The following is a 21,090-nucleotide window of genomic DNA, read 5'->3' on the forward strand; positions in this document are numbered from 1 at the left end:
TGAGCATAATGCTGTATTAAATGGGACAGTGGGGTCATCATACTATGTGTGAGGGAGCTATGAGAGCATTACGCAGTGTATGGGAGGCTATGAAGGATCATATGGTGTGGTGGAGTTCTGGGGGGCCATGATACCATGCGAGGGGCTGTGAGGTCCATCATATTGTGTGTGTGGGCCATTATAATGTGGGTGGGGCTGTAGGGGCCGTTATCCTGTGTGTGTGGGGCTTTGAAGGCCATCAGACTGAATGGAGGACTGAGTGAGCCATCATACTCTGCGGAGAATTGTTGAAGCCATCATATTGTGTGTGGGAGGCTGTAAGGTCTATTATACTGGGTAGGGTCTGTGTGGAGGGCTGCTGGGGTATCAAGCGAGACATTACCTTTTAGGGGCACTAATATTAAATATTAACTCGGCACTTAAGAGGCATAATTAGATTATAGGGGCATTCAGTTTTATAACTATCAAAGTGGAACACAGGAGACATCATTACTTTTTATAGGGCAAAATGTGAGTACTATAACACCTTGCTAGGGTACTTACAGAGCGCAATTTTACCATATAGAGGGCACAAAGGGACGTTTTAATATGTAAGGGACACAGTGGTGGACGTTATATTAGACACTACGATAAGAGGATCATTGTTACCATGGCACACAGCAGGTCCAGGAATAAGGATAAATATGGCAGCAGGCACAGTATCAGGTAACACAAAGATGATGAGTTTGTGTAGACTGAGAAACGTCAACTGTGAGGTGGGTTTTTGTTGTAAATTTTGCTAGGTTGACCTGGACACAGATGAAGAAGATATGAAAAACTCCATCAGAGAGAATGCCACCTGTAACTTAAGTCACTGTCTATAAGTCTATGTTCAAACATTGTGATTTTTTAATGAAAATTAAAAGCTGCTTTTACAGTATCAGCATTTTGGAAATTTAATGCACACACTTGATTTTTTTTTTCCTAAGTGAACTGCAAAACGGCTGCATTTTTGAAAACTGCAGCATGTCCCTTCTTTCAGCACTTTTGCAATGATTTTTTCACCCATAGAAAGCAATGAGTAAGTGCAAAAATGCAGCAAAATTGCTGCTATCAGTCTTTTCAGCTTTCGGGTGAAAAAAAACTCAGGTATAGCAGGATGTTAAACCCATTTATTTTTGTGATTTTCCCAAATTTAAATGATAACTTCTTATTACTCTCACATGACCATGGATGCTAGTGCTAGTACAGTTTAATTAAATTAGTGATATGTGTTAAAGTTAAGGGTACCGTTACACCTAGCGATGCACCAGCGATCCCGACCAGCGATATGACGCGGTCAGGATCGCTGGTGCATTGCTAGGTGGTCGCTAGTGAGCTGCCACACAGGCAGATCTCACCAGCGAAATCGCTGGGGACGGGGATTGCTACTTACCTGTCAGACGCGGCAATGAAGACGTCCTCCCACCCGGCTCCACGCGTCGCTCGTCGGCGCCACAGGAAGCCCCAGCAGGAAGTGTCCGACGAGGAATGGTCCAGCAGCTTCTCGCGCGATCAGCGATAACCAGCAGGGGAGCCGGTTGGAGGTATCACATGCAGCGATATCGCTAGCAATATCGCTGCAACGTCACAAAATCGGTGACTTTACAGCGATATTGCTAGCGATATCGCAGTGTGTAACGGGGGCTTTAGGCCCTGTTACATTTAGCGATGCACCATCGATCACATCCACGATATGACCTGGTCAGGATCGCTGGTGCATCGCTAAATGGTCGCTAGTGAGCTGCCAAACAGGCAGATCTCACTAGCGATGCAGCAGCGGTCGGCGGTCGTACTCACTTGTCAGACGCGGCGAGTGTGACCGTCTTCCGCCTGCGTCCATGGCTCGCTCGTCGGCGCCAGCAGGAAGCCGACGACGAGAAATGGACCAGGCCGATCTCGCGTGATCAGCGATAACCAGCGGGGGAGCCGGTCGGAGGTGAGTATCACATGTAGCTTATATCACTATTGATATCGCTGCTGCATCACAAACTCGATGACGAGCTAACAATATCGCTATGTGTAAAGGGCCCTTAAGCAATAACATACAAAGTCAATGCCCTACTAATGTATGCAAGTAAACAGTGCCTGACCAACTCAATGCCCTAAAATGTGCTACTTAAACAAGGCCTTACCATTTCAATCCCCCTGCTGTTTTTACATTTGCAATTGTGTATTTTTTCAGAAACTCTTGTAACTTTTGTTTAGAGCTACGCGTCATACATGAATCCGGCTTTTTAGTTCAGAATAGTCACTATTTCTTAAGGCATAAAAAACTTTTCCCCTAAATAATTTGATCGAACTGTCATTTTTTTCAAAAAAGTTTAGGGTGTGTGCACACATTGCGGATTCTGCAGTGGATGCGCAGCGGATTTGGCCCTGTGGATCAGCAGCAGATTCTGCTGCGTTGTACAGTACCTTTAAAGTCAATGGAAAATGAAAAATGCAGTGCACATACTGCGTTTTTTTCTGCCCGGTTTGACACCTCCTCCATTAAAAAGATGTCAAAACGCAGGGGAAATTGGCAGGCTAATCAGCACTAAATCCACAAGTAAAACGCAGGTCATTTGACCTGCGGATTTAGTAGTGATGGGCAGTCCGGCTCTTTTTGGTGATCCAGCTCTCATGGCTCCGCTCACCAAAAAGAGACGGCTCTTTTGGGATCCTAAATGGATTCCTATTGCATAGGTGTTCAGGCGTCCAAAACACCGACCACCTACCGCATACATCCCGCCCACTTTCTAGGAACCAATTAAATTGCTGAATGGGCAGAGTTTTGTTCGGGTAGGTGGAGTTATGTCAGCCGAACACCGGTATTTTATGCCCAGTGAGACCCATTCATGGATTTTAGTGGCTCTCACTGGGGTACCGGCTTCCATCGTTCACAGCAGGGAGCCGGCTCTTTGTGTTGGATCGTTCGCGAACGACACATCACTAGGATTTAGCCAAATCCGCGTGGAAAAATTTGCAACGTGTGCACATACCCTAAATGGTTTCACATGTCTTGCATTGGTGGCCTAACACCTTGTATTGTTCTTGCTTGCAAGGTTGAAGCAAAGCGAATCTTTGGTATCCTGAAAAACGCAGAAAGAAAAGTAGCAAAAAAGGCATTGAAACCTGTGTGCTTTGGCTGCAGCTTTTTTTTTACTGCCAAGAAATCAGGTTTTGACTGCAGAAAAAATGTAGAAAAAAAGCAAAATAGCCTATGTCTACTGTATTCTCTTAATATGTTGTGCAGAACTGGTGTCTACCACTGTGCCGTCACTGTATAACGGCAATATCGTTTTTTTTTAGCAAAAGTAGTTTTTGTTTCAGTTACACCATGATCATCTGCTGAGGTTCCCCGCCTACACCCACTATGATTATGGTGCTCCACCATAGTTGTAAAGAGGGTTACCTATGTTATTGGCCACTAAGATGTGTTTTGCCTCCCTGTACTAAATCCCTAGCTACATGTCTCGCTTTACCCAATTGAACATATTTGGCATGAACGTGAATGGCGTTTAGGAGCTGGGACATCTCGTCCACCACAATGTCTCACCTCACAACTGCACTTCAGAATGAATGGTAAAAAGCCATCCCCGGAGAGGGGAAGCTGTTATAGCGACAAAGTGGAGACCAACTTTGTATTAGAATTGGATGTCATAAAAGGTCCTAAAGGTGTATTGTGCAGGTGTCCCAATACTTTTGGCCATATGAAGAATCTTAGGAGCTTTTCCACATTCAAATAACAATGGCTCTGAAAACGCATATCTGTAATTAGTAGTAAATGGTAAAATATACAGTTTAACAAAGATTCCTTTATTACAAATGTTACCTGACAGATGCAGCTCATACATGAATCCTTCTTCCATGTTTCTCCATCCAGATGACCATCAGGGCAGCCTTAAGTGAAGACACATAAAAGTTTGCCAAATTTCATCTATCCAGTTCTACTCACAAACTGATTCAACACAATTTGGGGATATATCAGTGCCCTAAAAAATGATTTGTTTGTATGCACACTAATGTGATGTTTCTCATTCATTTAAAAAGCATCCGGTTTTGGCTTACTAAATCAGTTTCAAATGGAAGAGAACAGATGGCTAATTAAAGGGAATCTGTCACCCATATTTAGTGATATTGTGTAAAGATATCACCCAATTGTGCATCCCATAAGGATTCTATTAGGATTTTTTATTCCCCCTGACCCCGCACCTTTGAGGCATAAATACCTTTTTTATCTTGTTGGGGATGCATGCAAATCGCTGCGGTCCGGTCCGATGGGCGTGGCATGGTCGTCTTCTTCCCCCCCCTCCTCGGCTTGCTGCACGTAATCTTCATCTGTGAATATCACAGATAACGCTGGTTTCCGCTCTTGCGCATTGTAAAGGCCTCCGGCGCCTGCGCAGTATGCTTTGCCCAACTGTGGGCGAAGCATATAATCGCTACTGCGCATGCGCCGGTATTTTCCAGCGCGGTCTATGCCCCGGAAGTTTTCACATGCAGGACACACTTCCGGGGCATAGACCACGCTGGAAAATACTGGCGCGTGCGTAGTAGCGATATGCTTCGCCCGCAGTTGGGCAAAGCATACTGCGCAGGCGCCGGAGGCCTTTACATTGCGCAAGCGCGGAAACCAACGTTAGCTGTGATATTAACAGATGAAGATTACGTGCAGCAAGCCGAGGGGGGGGGAGAAGATGACTAAGCCACGCCCATCGGACCGGACTGCGGTGATTTGCATACATCCCCAACAAGATAAAAAAGGTACTTATGCCACAAAGGTGCGGGGTCAGGGGGAATAAAAAATCCTAATAGAATCCTTATGGGACGCACAATTGGGTGATATCTTTACATGATATCACTAAATATGGGTGACAGATTCCCTTTAACGGATCTGTTTTCCGTAGACTTCATTGTTAGAAAAATGGTTCCAGCTAAAGTCAGTTTTTTAAGCAAGACAATAAAATTGTGTTTGTACAATTTTTTTCGTCAATGGATTGCTGCTGGAAACATTCTCTCAGATGATTACTGGATATGTGAACATAGCTAAAGGGTGAATGACAAGCTTTATTAACTGAAATCATAATTACCGATAATGAGGGAAGTTATCAGAAAGTGACCTCTTGTTTCAGTTTGGGTTACATGTACTTTTACAAAGTTTTTGCCAATATTTTGCTTTTTGTTGCTTTTCATATAATAATCTTTCTTAAAAGAAAAATAAAATTACGGTAGTAATTTTCACTCTGGCCATTGTAGCATTTTTAGACTCATGCTACCTATCCTTTCAAGAAGAGTTTAAAGGACATTTCTTATCATAGTAAACATAGTAACATAGTTAGCAAGGCGAAAAAAGAAATTTGTCCATCCAGGTCAGCCTATATTCCGTCAGAATAAATCCCCAGATCTACGTCCTTCTAAAGAACCTAATAACTGTAAAAAAACAATATTGTTACGCTCCAGGAAGACATCCAGGCCTCTCTTGAACCCCTTGACTGAGTTCGCCATCAGCACCTCCTCAGGCAAGGAAATCCAGATTCTCACTGCCCTAACAGTAAAAAATCCTCTTCTATGTTGGTGGAAAAACCTTCTCTCCTCCAGACGCAGAGCAAGCCCCTTTTGTGACCAATATATTCCTTGGTATAAAAAGATCCTCAGAGAGGTATTTACCGTATATTGCCCTCTTATATACTTATACGTAGTTATTAGATCGCCCCTCAGTCGTCTTTTTTTTAGACTAAATAATCCTAATTTTGCTAATCTCTCTGGGTATTGTATTTCCCCCATCCCCTTTATTAATTTTGTTGCCCTCCTTTGTAATCACTCTAGTTCCATTATATCCTTCCTGAGCACCTGTGCCCAAAACTGTACACATTACTCCATGTGCAGTCTAACCAGGGATTTGTACAGATGCAGTATAATGTTCTCATCATGTGTATCCAGACCCCTTTTAATGTACCCCATGATCCTGTTTGCCTTGGAAGCTGCCAACTGGCACTGGCTGCTCCAGGTAAGCTTATCATTAACTAGGATCCCCAAGTCCTTCTCCATGTCAGATTTACCCAGTGGTTTCCCGTTCAGAGTGTAATGGTGATATTGATTCCTTCTTCCCATGTGTATAACCTTACATTTATCATGGTTAAACTGCATCTGCCACCTTTCGGCCCAAGTATCCATCTTATCCAGATCCATCTGTAGCAGAATACTGTCTTCTCTTGTATTGACTGCTTTACATAGTTTTGTATCATCAGCAAATATTGATATTTTACTGTGCAAACCTCCTACCAGATCTTTAATAAATATGTTTAAGAGAATAGGTCCCAACACTGACCCCTGCGGTACCCCACTGGTCATAGCGACCCAGTTAGAGATTATATTATTTATAACCACCCTCTGCTTTCTATCACTAAGTCAGTTACTTACCCATTTACAGACATTTTCCCCCAGATCCAGCATTGTCTTTTTGTGTACCAACCTCTTGTGTGGCATGGTATCAAACGCTTTGGAAAAATCAAGATATACCACGTCCAATGACTCACCTTGGTCCAATCTATAGCTTACATTTTCATAAAAATTGATTAGATTGGTTTGACAGAAGCGATTCCTCATAAACCCATGCTGATATGGAGTTAAACAGAGATAATCCAGAATAACATCCCTCAGAAACCCTTCAAATATTTTACCAACAATAGAGGTTAGACTTACTGGCCTATAATTTCCAGGTTCACTTTTAGAGCCCTTTTTGAATATCGATACCACATTTGCTATGCGCCAGTCCTGTGGAACAGACCCCGTCGCTATAGAGTCCCTAAATATAAGAAATAATGGCTTGTCTATTACATTACTTAGATCTCTTAGTACTTGTGGGTGTATGCCATCCGGAACCGGAGATTTATCTATTTAAATCTTATTTAGCCGGTTTTGCACCTCTTCTTGGGTTAGATTGGTAATGAGAACAATAAACAAGGAGTGCAAAATGTGTGATACCTGGTGATTAAAGTAGATTAACCAACAGGGGCCAAATGGCCACTCTTCTAATGGGGTTGTGCACCCCTGCACAACCTCAGTTTGTGCTTGAAGGGATGATCCCTGTGGACCGTTAGAGACTGCCGTGCACTGCCGCTGCTGGTAGCACTTCCGGGTTCTGGTCACATGATCAGGGAACAGGATACGCGTCACTGCAGGTCCTTAAGCTGGGAAGTATGGATCCAGCATTGCCCATGGAGCGCCCGCCAGGGCTGTGGGGTACTCGGTACCGGGCCGCTTTCTTAAAGGGACAGTGTCACAGCGGCGATGACCCAGTCCATGGCCCTGGGCGTCCAATGAAAGGGGTGTATCTACAGGGGATGAAAGATAAAGAGGTTTGTTTTTTTTTTAAAGAGTTCGTGACACCACCTGTGGTATCTGGTCAGAGATGACCAGTGCTGCAGTGCAGATCCTCTGGGACTGATGGTGTGATGCAGCAGAGTTGAAGTAGCTCTCCACAGGCAGAGCTTAGTCCCAGGGCAGATGAAAGATGTTGAGAGAGATGATGATGTAGTGTGAAGCAAGGGATGTAGCAGTGCTGAGTAAGTGATACAGGAACATGTCAGAAGACACAGTGGGTGCAGTTCCAAAGCTTTATTCACAGGTTCTGGTGCACACAGATGCGCGCCTGGTACTACGTCCTCCGGGTGAGGGATCCACCCAACCTCCAGGCAGATAGAGAACACCTTTCCAGAACTCCCTGTCAGTATATACCTTCCTTGGCCGTCTCACAGTGTTGCTTTCTCGCCTCTTCCTACACAACACGTCACAGTCAGTGTCCCAGGCCAGCAGCCGCGGACTTTGTCGGATAATGTGCACAGTTTGTTTCCTTGCTCCTTTTTGGCTGCCTTTCCGGCGAAGATGGTTAGTGGCTGTGGCCCCTAAAGTTGCCACAGCTGTCGGCTTTCTAGCTGAGTCCTGATGTCCACTTCACTAGGCTAGGGGCCGAAACCCTTCTGCGACCTGGATTTCCCCCGACGTCTGTCAGCGTGGAACGAGCCCCACAGGGAGCACTCTTTCAACCCCTGCCTCTGGGAATCCCTTCCCCCTTAAGGGAGCTTCTTTCAGTCCGTACCAGCAGCCCTTCAGACCAGGGGTCTGCTGCACAATTCTATCCCTTTCCCCCCATTCCCTACGGGAGGGTTGCTTAAGCAGGTCTTTCCCCTTCTTCCCCTAAGGGAAGACTCCCCTAACTTCCCTTCTATTCTCCAGCTCTAACCCTAAAACTCCATCCAGCTTCTAACACCCTTTCCTAGCCAGCAGGGCTGGTGAAGCACAGCACCTGTTGCTATAATGTATGGTGGATGTAGTGTGGTGTCAGAGCCAGGTCAGGTGTCTCCATCTTACCTGAAAGGTGGGATACTACACCTCTGGTTGAGGTTCAGTACCTCTGTGGTGACTGGACCCTCAGGGGCGCCACATCCGGACATCGCAGGTCCTTAAGCTTCTCAGTGGGATTGACTGTGCTCGTAGCTGCTCCTGCCGCAAACCCTCAGGAGGAGGGATATGAAATGATGAAGGAGAAAAAGTTGTAGTGGTCTGTGGAGTGCTGAGATAAGGGATAATTGTAGGGACAGCAATCTGGTTAACAAACCTTTATTAACCCTTCGATCTCTACAACGCGTTTCGATAGTATAACACTATCTTGATCAGCGATCTATACTGTATGAACAAAGGGAGCGCAAATAGGGTCTTATCCGATGGTAAAAGATATATAATTATATATTATCCACTCACCCGCTGCAGGAAAGGTAAAGCATGTAGAATATGCGTTCAGCTGCTGCACGTCCAAGGGTCAAACCAGTGACCGCCGACATATAAAATTCATGGAACATTTTTATGGACTTCGTGCGCTGCCAAACAATCTAATGTTTGGCAGCGCACGAAGTCCATAAAAAGTTCCATGAATTTTATACTACCTTGATCAGGTGGTACAAAAAAAAAAACTTGGGTTAGATTGGTGACCCTTAATATAGGGTTTTCTTTATCTCTCGGCATTTCACCTAGTATTTCATTTTCAACCGTGAATGCCATAGAGGAGAATGTGTTTAATATATTAGCTTTTTCCTCCTCATCTACAACCATTCTTTCCCTAGATTCTTTTCTTTTCAGTAGTGTCAGAACTACAATGTCAGATAACACCTCCACACACAGCTGATAACACAACATACAGCAATGACAACAGGTGATCCCTGACCCTGATTCCCCTCACTTCCTTCACAATGACCTTTTCACACTTATTAGATGCTTCAATACAAAGAACAGCCACTGTGGTTATGTACATATATTATTTCCTGAAATAAAAGGAAGTTAGAATGTAAAAAAAAATCCCAGTGGCCAGTGTGAAAATGTATATTTTTTACTTTTAATACATATTGTGCCATTTATTAAAAAAATACCAATAATAAAAAAACACAACAAATCTACACTCACTGGCCACTTTATTAGGTACACCATGCTAGTAAGGGGTTGGACCCCCTTTTGCCTTCAGAACTGCCTCAATTCTTCGTGGCAGAGATTCAACAAGGTGCTGGAAGCATTCATCAGAGATTTTGGACCATATTGACATGATGGCATCACACAGTTGGCGCAGATTTGTCGGCTGCACATCCCTGATGCGAATCTCCCGTTCCACCACATCCCAAAGATGCTCTATTGGATTGAGATCTGGTGACTGAGGAGGCCATTTGAGTACAGTAAACTCATTGTCATGTTCAAGAAACCAATCTGAGATGATTTGAGCTTTATGACATGGCGCATTATCCTGCTGAAAGTAGCCATCAGATGTTGGGTACATTGTGGTCATAAAGGGATGGACATGGTCAGCAACAATACTCAGGTAGGCTGTGGCGTTGCAACGATGCTCAATTGGTACCAAGGGGCCCAAAGAGTGCCCAGAAAAAATTCCCCACACCATGACACCACCACCACCAGCCTGAACCGTTGATACAAGGCAGGATGGATCCATGCTTTCATGTTGTTTACGCCAAATTCTGACCCTACCATCCGAATGTCGCAGCAGAAATCGAGACTCATCAGACCAGGCAACGTTTTTCCAATCTTCTACTGTCCAATTTCGATGAGCTTGTGCAAATTGTAGCCTCAGTTTCCTGTTCTTAGCTGAGAGGAGTGGTACCCAGTGTGGTCTTCTGATGCTGTAGCCCATCTGCCTCAAAGTTCGACGCACTGTGCGTTCAGAGATGCTCTTCTGCCTACCTTGGTTGTAACGGGTGGCAATTTGAGTCACTGTTGCCTTTCTATCAGCTCGAACCAGTCTGCCCATTCTCCTCTGACCTCTGGCATCAACATGGCATTTCCGGCCACAGAACTGCCGCTCACTGGATTTTTTTTCTTTTTCGGACCATTCTCTGTAAACCCTAGAGATGGTTGTGCGTGAAAATCCCAGTAGATCAGCAGTTTCTGAAATTCTCAGACCAGCCCTTCTGGCACCAACAATCATGCCACGTTCAAAGGCACTCAAATCACCTTTCTTCCCCATACTGATGCTCGGTTTGAACTGCAGGAGATTGTCTTGACCATGTCTACATGCCTAAATGCACTGAGTTGCCGCCATGTGATTGGCTGATTAGAAATTAAGTCTTAACACACAGTTGGACAGGTGTACCTAATAAAGTGGCCAGTGAGTGTAATTTAATCAGAAGGTCATTTTCTGACAATAGCTTCTCCTTAACTCAGAAATTAATATCACCCACCTCTTACACAGCGAGGGCAACATTCACCGGGTGGTGTCACTTGATGAGTACACTCTATTGGTGGGCAAGTCTTTTGGATGCATGTGACTTCTCCTTTCTAAAAAAAAAAACCAGTCCATTACGTGTTATTTGACAAGAGACTAACTAGATCCAACTGTAATCATTCTACACATGGAAGGAGTTTAAGATACTGGCCATTATTAGCAATGTTATCATCTCTACCCAAATCTGCCTCAATGTTTTCATTTACTGGCAATAAGCTAAGTCTTGAAAATATTGACAAAATACAAAGACCTCAGAAAGTTGTGTCATTTATACAGCGATGACACTTTATTGGTATAAAACTGGAAGAGCCCTTCAAAAGTTTTTCATAATTTCCTAAGTCCATGTTAATGCTGTTCACATTGCATTCAGCCGCCATGTTGCTGTTGTGGATTCAAAGTACACACCTTTGGTCTCAGTTTGAGCTATTTTGTAGAGATGACTGTCTTTTCAGATGACTACATGCTCATGTCTGTCTGAGAAGATGTACATTACAGGAAAGAAGCAGAAGCTGAAACCAAAGGTGTATTACTTTGAACACTGTTTGTGTCAATATACTCAAAGGACTACTCCCATCTCCAAAATCCTATCCCAATATTTAGTAGGTATAATAATATTAGCAAGTACCTCCAATTAGAAATGTAGAATAGTTCTTCTGATTCGATGTGTCACTTACTCCATGTGCAGGCACTGCAGTAGCTTAGTTATCCATGGATACGACCACTAACAGCTGTCACTATATGAGTGGTCGTAACCATGGATACCTATGCGACAGCAATGCCTACACATGAGGAATGAGATATATGGCTAATAAGAAGAACTATACTATTTTTTTAATTGGGGGTATTTGCTAATATTATTATTATCATGTCGGCGGGGAGGGGGTGGGGGGCCAAGGGTTGGTCAGTGAAGGCAGTGGCTGGGCTTGGTGGTTGGTGTGTGATGGCCATTTGGAGATTGGAGGGAGAGTAGATACGGACAGAGTGAACCTCGAAAGAAGAGAGAATAAGGGAGGGTGGGGGTTGGATAGGGTTGAAGGAGCAGTTTTTAGAAAGAAGGAAACCCACCCCTCCGCCATGTCTGTTGCCAGAGCGAAGAGTGTGGGTAAATTGGAGGCCACCGTAACTCAATGCAGCAGGGGAGGCCGTGTCAGGGGGGGCATCAACCAGGTCTCAGAGAGGGCCAGGAAGGAAAGGTTGTGGGAAGTAAAGAGATTGTGGAGGTTGTTGCAGATGGAGCAGGCATTCCAAAGTGCTCCAGAGTGAGGAAGCAGGGGGGTGGAGGTCAGTGGAACAGATTTTATGTGTGAGGGATTGTGGTAGTTTCTCTTAGGGTGAGAAGTATAGGGGTGAGGATTAGTGGGATGTATGAGGTGGGGAGACCAGGATTGGGGGATATGTCACCAGCAGTGAGAAGAAGCAGAGAAAGGGAAAGCAGGTGGGTGAAGGAGAGTGATCGGCTTATATTATATTTTAGTAGGAGAGGTCTGAGGTTAAGGAGCAGGTGTGCAGATGAAGCGAGGTGGGGGGTGAGAGAGAGGGGGAGATAGTTATTTGGTTAGAGGGTGCTGGGGTTTGGGGATAGCGAAGGAGAGTGAAGATTAGTAGAGCAAAAATGGTGAGGGCAAATGTGAGCATGGTTAAAGAGCATGGTAAGAAAAGAAAGGCAAGTAAAATTGGAAGACAGCGATTACTCTTACTTTCTGACTGATTTCTGGACTATTTCTGGTATATTTCTGATGTTACACTTTAAAGATATCATATCTGACCTGTTCCATTCAACTTATACCTTTCAAGTGTCCATGAAATGAAGCCAGGTGAGAGAGAGTGGAGGAAGAGGGAACAGGAGGACAGTTCACAGCAGGGAGCAATTAACAGATTACAGTTAATAGAACATTTGACTAGCATCAAAGCTGAAGAAAAAGACAGAATAAGATGGGAGGATAGGGCTATATGTGAGGAGCACAGACATATCAATATGTATTCAGTAAATTTGAAGTATGATACATGTAATTAATATCAGGGAAAAAGCAGCAGCGTACCAGTTAGAACAGAGGAAGAGGAGTACATGGGACTCTGGGGTGCAGTGGGATTAAGAGATAGTCCTCATCCCACCCTCTCTCTGTTGGAGTCCCCCAAGGCTCTGTTCTAGGACCCCTACTCTTCTCAATCTATACACTTGGCCTGGGACAACTCATAAAGTCCCATGGATTCCAGTACCACCTGTATGCTGATGACAATCAGAATCCCGGAGTGTCTATCAGCCATATCCTCCTTCTTCTCCTCTCGCTTCCTCAAATTCAATGTGGACAAATCTGAACTCATCATCTTTCCTCCATCTCACAGATCTTCCTTACCTGACCTATCTATCTATCCCAATTAACAACATCACGCTTTCCCCGGTAACGGAAGTCCGCTGCCTCGGAGTAAAGCCCCCGTTACACACGGCGATATCACTAGCAATATCGCTGTAAAGTCACCGATTTTGTGACATTGCAGCGATATTGCTAGCGATATCGCTGCATGTGATACTTACCTTCGACCCGCTCCCCCGCTGGTTATCGCCGATCGCGCGAGAAGCTGCTGGACCATTCCTCGTCGTCCACTTCCTGCGGCGCTTCCTGCTGTGACGACGAGCGACGCGTGGAACCGGGCGGGAGGACGCAGGATCGCCGCGTCTGACAGGTAAGTAGCGATCCCCGTCCCCTGCGATGTCGCTGGTGAGATCTGCCTGTGTGGCAGGTCACTAGCGACCACCCAGCGATTCACCAGCGATCCTGACCGCGTCATATCGCTGGTCGGGATCGCTGGTGAGTCGCTAGGTGTAACGGTACCCTTACCCTTGACTCTGCCCTGTCCTTCATTCCACACATCCAAGCCCTTTCCACCTCCTGTCATCTCCAGCTCAAAAATATTTTCAGAATCTGTCCTTTCCTCAGCCCTCAATCTACTAAAATGCTTGTGCATGCCCTCACCATCTCCCGCCTCGAATAAAGCAACATCCTTTTCTGTAGCCTCCTTGCTAACACCCTCACACCTCTCCAGTCCATCCTTAACTCTGCTGCCCGACTAGTTCATCTCTCTCTTCGCTACTCCTCCACTTCTCCCCTCTGCAAATCACTTCAGTGGCTCGCTCCCATTCCCTCAGCGTATCCAGTTGAAATTATTAATATTGACCTACAAGGGAGCAATTAACAGATTACAGTTAATAGAACATTTGACTAGCATCAAAGCTGAAGAAAAAGACAGAATAAGATGGGAGGATAGGGCTATATGTGAGGAGCACAGACATATCAATATGTATTCAGTAAAATTGAAGTATGATACATGGAATTAATATCAGGGAAAAAGCAGCATTGTACCAGTTAGAACAGAGGAAGAGGAGTACATGGGACTCTGGGGTGCAGTGGGTATTCTGGATTAAGAGATAGTCCTCATCCCACCCTCTCTCTGTTGGAGTCCCCCAAGGCTCTGTTCTAGGACCCCTACTCTTCTCAATCTATACACTTGGCCTGGGACAACTCATAGAGTCCCATGGATTCCAGTACCACCTGTATGCTGATGACACTCAGATCTAGCTCTCTAGCCCTGACGTCACCTCTCTGCTGTCCAGAATCCCGGATTGTCTATCAGCCATATCCTCCTTCTTCTCCTCTCGCTTCCTCAAACTCAATGTGGACAAATCTGAACTCATCATCTTTCCTCCATCTCACAGATCTTCCTTACCTGACCTATCTATCTATCCCAATTGACAACATCACACTTTCCCCGGTAACGGAAGTCCGCTGCCTCGGAGTAACCCTTGACTGTGCCCTGTCCTTCACTTCGCACATCCAAGCCCTTTCCACCTCCTGCCATCTCCAGCTCAAAAAATATTTCCAGAATCTGTCCTTTCCTCAACCCTCAATCTACTAAAATGCTTGTGCATGCCCTCATCATCTCCCGCCTCGAATAAGGCAACATCTTTTTCTGTAGCCTCCCTGCTAAGACCCTCGCACCTCTCCAGTCCATCCTTAACTCTGCTGCCCGACTAGTTTATCTCTCTCCTCGCTACTCCTCCACTTCTCCCCTCTGCAAATCACTTCAGTGGGTCGCTCCCATTCCCTCAGCGTATCCAGTTCAAATTATTAATATTGACCTACAAGGCCATCTATAACCTGGCTCCTCAATAAATATCTCTTAACTAATCTCCCGATATCTTCCCTTGCGTAATCTTTGGTCCTCCGAAAACCTCCTTCTCTCCTCCACACTTATTCGCTCGTCACCCACCTGCCTCCAGGACTTCTCCCGAATATCCCCCATCCTCTGGAATTCTTTGCCCCAACATGTCCGACTATCAACCACATTCAGATCCTTCAGACGGATCCTGAAAACCCACCACTTCAGGAAAGCTTACAGCCTGCAATGACCCCGCTGCCTCCTCACCACTACCGGAGCTACCGCCTCACCATCACCAGAGCTGCTGCAACCCCCAACCTACTGTCTCCTTCCCCACCATCCTATAGAATGTAAGCCCGCAAGGGAAGGGTCATCTCCCCCCTGTATCAGTCTGTGATTGTTAGTTTGTTTACTGTAAGTGATATCTGTAATTTGTATGTAACTTCTTCTCCTGTGCAGCACCATGGAATCAATGGTGCTATATAAATCTAATATATAAAGCTCAAGTGTGTGTATGTCTGGAATTGGCATCCGCACCGTCGCAGCTACAGCCACAAAATTTGGCACAGTCACACATCTGGACCCCGAGAGTGTCCTAGGCTATGTTGTGAGGCGAAATTTTAACCCCGCGCGTTCCAAATCATCAAACAATTTTGCCCCTATCTACATAATGGGGAAAAAATGTGTGTGTATCAAGCCCCGCCCTTCATTATGATGTAATAATGGTTGCCATGGCGACACTGATGTCATCATAGGTTGCAAGCCCCACCGCTCATTATGATGTCATAATGGTTGACTATGGGATGGAGGATGTGTGATGGGTATATGGGCACTGGACTATGGGATGGGGGATATGTATGACGGGTATATGGGCACGGGACTATGGGATGGAGGATGTGTGATGGGTATATGGGCACTGGACTATGGGATGGAGGATATGTATGACGGGTATATGGGCACGGGACTATGGGATGGCGGATATGTACGATGGGTATATGGGCACGGGACTATGGGATGGAGTCTATGTATGATGGGTATATGGGCATGGGACTATGAGATGAAGGATGTGTGATGGGTATATGGGCATGGGACTATGGGATGGAGGATGTGTGATGGGTATATGGGCATTCGACTATGGGATGGTGGATATGTATGATGGGTATATGGGCACGGGCCTATGGGATCGTGGATATGTATGATGGTTATATGGGCACGGGACTATGAGATGGAGGATAATTATAATTTGCTATAACTAACCACAGTTAGTTACTATGCCCGGGCAGCGCCGGGCTCTTCAGCTAGTAAATAATAATAATAATAATAATAATTATAACACCTTCTACATATTGGGATAGGATCTTGGAGAAGGGAATACCCCTTTAATGGCTCTGTCATTTATAGTGACTAACACAGAACCCCGACTGAGTCAGCAAAGTAAGGGCTGAATGAAATGTGAGCAGTCTCTTAATTGTAACTTTTTCATTACAGATTTCATGACAATGAAATCTAAAGACTAGAGTTGAGCGACTTTTGGTTTTTTATGGTCGAGTTTCGTTTCGTGAAACCCGACTTTTCCAAAAGTCGGGTCGAGCAAGATCGGCCGATTATAGGGAAAAGTCGGGGTCGTCCCGAAACACGAAACCCAATGTAAGTCAATGGGGAATAAAAGTCGGCAGTGAGAGGAGGACAGGAAACACACCTACAGTGCTCATTTGAATGCCAAAAGCATCAATTCTTCTTACTTAAGCTGGTCAACCCTAATTAACTTCATAATACAAGTTACGCACTGAAAAATGGGGGTTATTTGGCTAAAGTTGTGGGGGGGTAGGGCTGGCTCCAGGTTTTCATGTGCCCTGGGCGAAAGAGCGCCCCTTTAACACATAATACCACAACTCATCATGCTCCGATATGGCAGAGAAATAGCGGTATAGTACAATGAAAAATACTTCACTTTTTACATCTCATGACGAGGCCCATCTATTTCTCCATACAGAATCATTGGTCCCATATAATGTTTGAAACAGTATATGATGAGCTCCACATAATGCTACAGTATATGTTGGTCCCCATGGATGAAGCTCCACTGTCTTATGGGCCCAAATAATGCTCCAAACATAATGGGCCCCATTTCTAATGCTCTAGTGTATAATGGGCCCTGTAAATGCTGCTCCAGTGTCTGATGTCCACCTTTGGAATGTTCCAGTGTATGGTGGGCCCCATCTATCATTCTCCAGAGTATAGTGCTCCCCAAAAATTGCTGTCCCAACATTGAAAACAATCAAATAAGTCTCCTCGCTAGGGAATCCCTGTACTAGTCTGGACTCCTCGTCGTCCCCATCTTCCATCTCACTGCACAGTATTTCAACCTTGCAAGTGCTGTGATCCTGAGCAAGCAGGGGGGGCCCACTCGTTGGCGACGGCACTGGCACAGGGCCCCTGATAGTACGGTGGTGTGTCTGATGGCGGGTGGGCCGAACCTGCACTTTCATCTGCAGCTTCCTCTTTGTCACCGTGTAAGATGGAACTGTATATGGGAAGGGTAACCTGAGTTTCATCAGGGTCAGATTCAGGCCGGGTAGCGTGCGAGGGTAATGTAGTGGTCTGGGTCAATGTACCAGCAGATTCATCGAGCAGTGGCTGGGCATCAGTGCACTTGTGTCGCCCCCAGGAGTACGGTCGCCACAGTGGCATTACCTTCTTCCTAGGGAGTGTGATGTCATGCTTGGGAGCAACGAAGGATCTCTCTAGCAGGTTAACTGATTGGGCGGCGTTATTCCCACGAGTCATGACCCTCCAAACAGCGTTCATGAAGGCAAAATGTTTGTTTTACGTGGGCAGTATGGTTGGAAAGCTGAACCTTAAATGAATGTCCAGAAGGGCACCACCAGGAGTGGAGCCTATGGCATAATTTGACTCAACACGGGCAACCTCAACCATGCCAGCTACAGAACAGATGCACACATTGCAAGCTTAATTCCGTTAACGAACGAGACTCCGTCATGCCCCGCGGTCCGAGTCTGGCTTACTAGAGGGACACGTGAGGCTCTGGCACATGAGATTGGCCAATAACTGGTGTGTCATGCCCTTACATGTCCGTGGCTGCATGTGCGCTACACTGAAAAGGCCAGCGTTTGTCGCTTACAGGTGCAGATAACCCGCTGAAAACGTTAGTGATGGGGATCACTGATTACAATTATTACTCACGAACGATGATTTCCCAGTAAGTGCAGGTCAACCGCAGTTCCGGAATTAGGCCTAACCGTCATTCCTGAAAAAAATGAAAAACTTACGTGTGCAAACCACAGGTGCTGTAGCTTGCTTAACAGCTCGCCAGCCGTTCTCACGCCCAGTATGGGTTACACGTGATTGCACAAAGGTGAGAAAGGGTACTGTATCCCCGGATAACATGTATGGATAGCGTACACATGCAAAATATATGTCTATACATCAGGAGGCAGGCTCAGACGGTGTTAGGCCCAGTATGGCTTGCACGTGATTGCATAAAGGTGAGAAAGGGTACCGTATCCCCGGATAACATGTATGGATAGCGTACACATTCAAAAGATATGTCTATACATCAGGAGGCAGGCTCACACGGTGTAAGGCCCAGTATGGCTTGCAAGTGATTGCACAAAGGTGAGAAAGGGTACCGTATCCCCGGATAACATGTATGGATAGCGTACACATGCAAAATATATGTCTATACATCAGGAGGCAGGCTCAGACGGTGTTAGGCCCAGTATGGCTTGCACGTGATTGCATAAAGGTGAGAAAGGGTACCGTATCCCCGGATAACATGTATGGATAGCGTACACATTCAAAAGATATGTCTATACATCAGGAGGCAGGCTCACACGGTGTAAGGCCCAGTATGGCTTGCAAGTGATTGCACAAAGGTGAGAAAGGGTACCGTATCCCCGGATAACATGTATGGATAGCGTACACATTCAAAAGATATGTCTATACATCAGGAGGCAGGCTCAGACGGTGTAAGGCCCAGTATGGCTTGCAAGTGATTGCACAAAGGTGAGAAAGGGTACCGTATCCCCGGATAACATGTATGGATAGCGTACACATTCAAAAGATATGTCTATACATCAGGAGGCAGGCTCAGACGGTGTTAGGCCCAGTATGGATTGCACGTGATTGCACAAAGGTGAGAAAGGGTACCGTATCCCCGGATAACATGTATGGATAGCGTACACATTCAAAAGATATGTCTATACATCAGGAGGCAGGCTCACACGGTGTAAGGACCAGTATGGCTTGCAAGTGATTGCACAAAGGTGAGAAAGGGTACCGTATACCCGGATAACATGTATGGATAGCGTACACATTCAAAAGATATGTCTATACATCAGGAGGCAGGCTCAGATGGTGTAAGGCCCAGTATGGCTTGCAAGTGATTACACAAAGGTGAGAAAGGGTACCGTATCCCCGGATAACATGTATGGATAGCGTACACATTCAAAAGATATCTCTATACATCAGGAGGCAGGCTCAGACGGTGTTAGGCCCAGTATGGCTTGCACGTGATTGCACAAAGGTGAGAAAGGGTACCGCATCCCCGGATAACATGTATGGATAGCGTACACATTCAAAATATATGTCTATACATCAGGAGGCAGGCTCAGATGGTGTCAGGCACAGTATGGATTTGAAGGCCCAGACTACACAGCGGAGGAGCAGGGAGAGGTAAAGATTGCAAATGCTGGGGCCCTGCCCAACCAAGGGGGGCCGACTCATGGGCGTCGGTACTGGCACTGGGCCCCTCATAGTACGGCGGTGTGTCTGACGGCGGGTGTGCACCACCACCGTCAGAGACACTTGATTGCACTATGAGGGACAATGTGCCAGTGCCCACGCCCAAAAGTCGGCCTACCCACCTGTCCAGGGCAACGGCACTCGCATGGTGTCGTGCGCTAGGTGGTGACCCCGGCCATGGGGGGGGGAGGCAGCACAGTTAGGGAGTTTTAGAAAGTGGCATATGCTGATGTTGGACAGTCAGCTGATGCAAAAGGCGAAATAGGTCAAGTCCCAGGAAGAGGTGGACCAAAGCAAGCCATTTTTCTGTCACCCTATGTGTCATCAGGGGAAGGTGGGACAAAATCCTTGGAAACCCATGCATGGTTCATTTTAATGAAGGTTAGATCATCCACATTTTGGGTTGACAGACGGGTCCTTTTTTCTGTCAGGATTGATCCAGCTGCACTGAAGACTCTTTCCGATAGCACACTTGCAGCTGGGCAAGCGAGCTCCTGTAAGGCATATTGTGCCAATTCAGGCCAGGTGTCCAGTTTAGCAGCCCAACAGTCAAAGGGGAATGACCTGTGTGGGAGAACATCGATATGGGAGGAAAAGTAGTTTGTAACCATAGTTGACAACTGCTGTCTCCTGTCACTTTCCATCGATGCTGTATTACCAGTTGTGTGAGCGGTACTTGAAAAATCAGTCCACAACATTGTCATGAAACCCCTGTCTCCAACGCCACTTCTGCTGTGTGCACCATGAACACCTCTGCCAAGCTGCCCCCGGCCCGTACGGCTCGTGTGAGAACCATCACCGCTGCTGTGTGCTGGGAATGCCTCAAGCAACCGATTTACCAGAGTTGCTTGTTTATTAGCCAATATTAGGTCAAGGTTCTCCTGTGGCATGATGTTTTGTAATTTGCCTTTATAGCGTGGATCCAGGATGCTGGCCAACCAGTAGTCGTCATCGTTCATCATTTTGGCAATGCGGGGGTCCCTTTTTAGGATCCGCAAGGCATAATCTGACATGTGGGCCAATGTTCCCGGTGTCAATGATGCACTGCGAGTGCTGGTTGGAGGAGCACTTTCTGGCAAATCCACATCCCTCCAGTCACGCACAAACCCTGTACCAGACCTTGCCACGCCAACATTTTCACTTGCCCCACGAGATGCATCCTCCTCCCCTAAGTAATCATCCCCATCATCATCCTCCTCCTCCTCTTCTTCCTCCAACTCGTCCAGGAGAGGTCCCTGAGCAGACAATGGCTGAATGTCATCAAGGATTCCCTCCACCTCTTCCTCCTCGTCAAAATTGGCTGCAGACGCCTGCTCCTTAAGGTGCGTCAAAGTTTGCATGAGCAGACGCATACGTGGGATGCTCATGCTTAGGATGGCGTCGTCTGC

General features: G+C 46.0%; 1 protein-coding gene across 1 annotated transcript in view; it reads right to left on the bottom strand.

Annotated features, from left to right (window-relative positions):
• The window catches only part of KCP (kielin cysteine rich BMP regulator), a 265,538-nt gene that overhangs the window by 128,439 nt on the left and 116,009 nt on the right, over window positions 1-21,090 (bottom strand). Inside the window, exons 7-8 of the mRNA XM_073579223.1 lie at window positions 10,740-10,836; window positions 3,836-3,903 (exon numbers count right to left, since the gene is read on the bottom strand). Of these exons, the coding sequence (XP_073435324.1) occupies window positions 3,836-3,903; window positions 10,740-10,836 (165 nt within the window). The remainder of the gene's footprint in view (window positions 1-3,835; window positions 3,904-10,739; window positions 10,837-21,090) is intronic.

This window comes from Dendrobates tinctorius, unplaced genomic scaffold, assembly GCF_039654945.1.
Source record: "Dendrobates tinctorius isolate UK_male_01 unplaced genomic scaffold, ASM3965494v1 ptg000062l, whole genome shotgun sequence".
Lineage (NCBI taxonomy): Eukaryota > Metazoa > Chordata > Amphibia > Anura > Dendrobatidae > Dendrobates > Dendrobates tinctorius.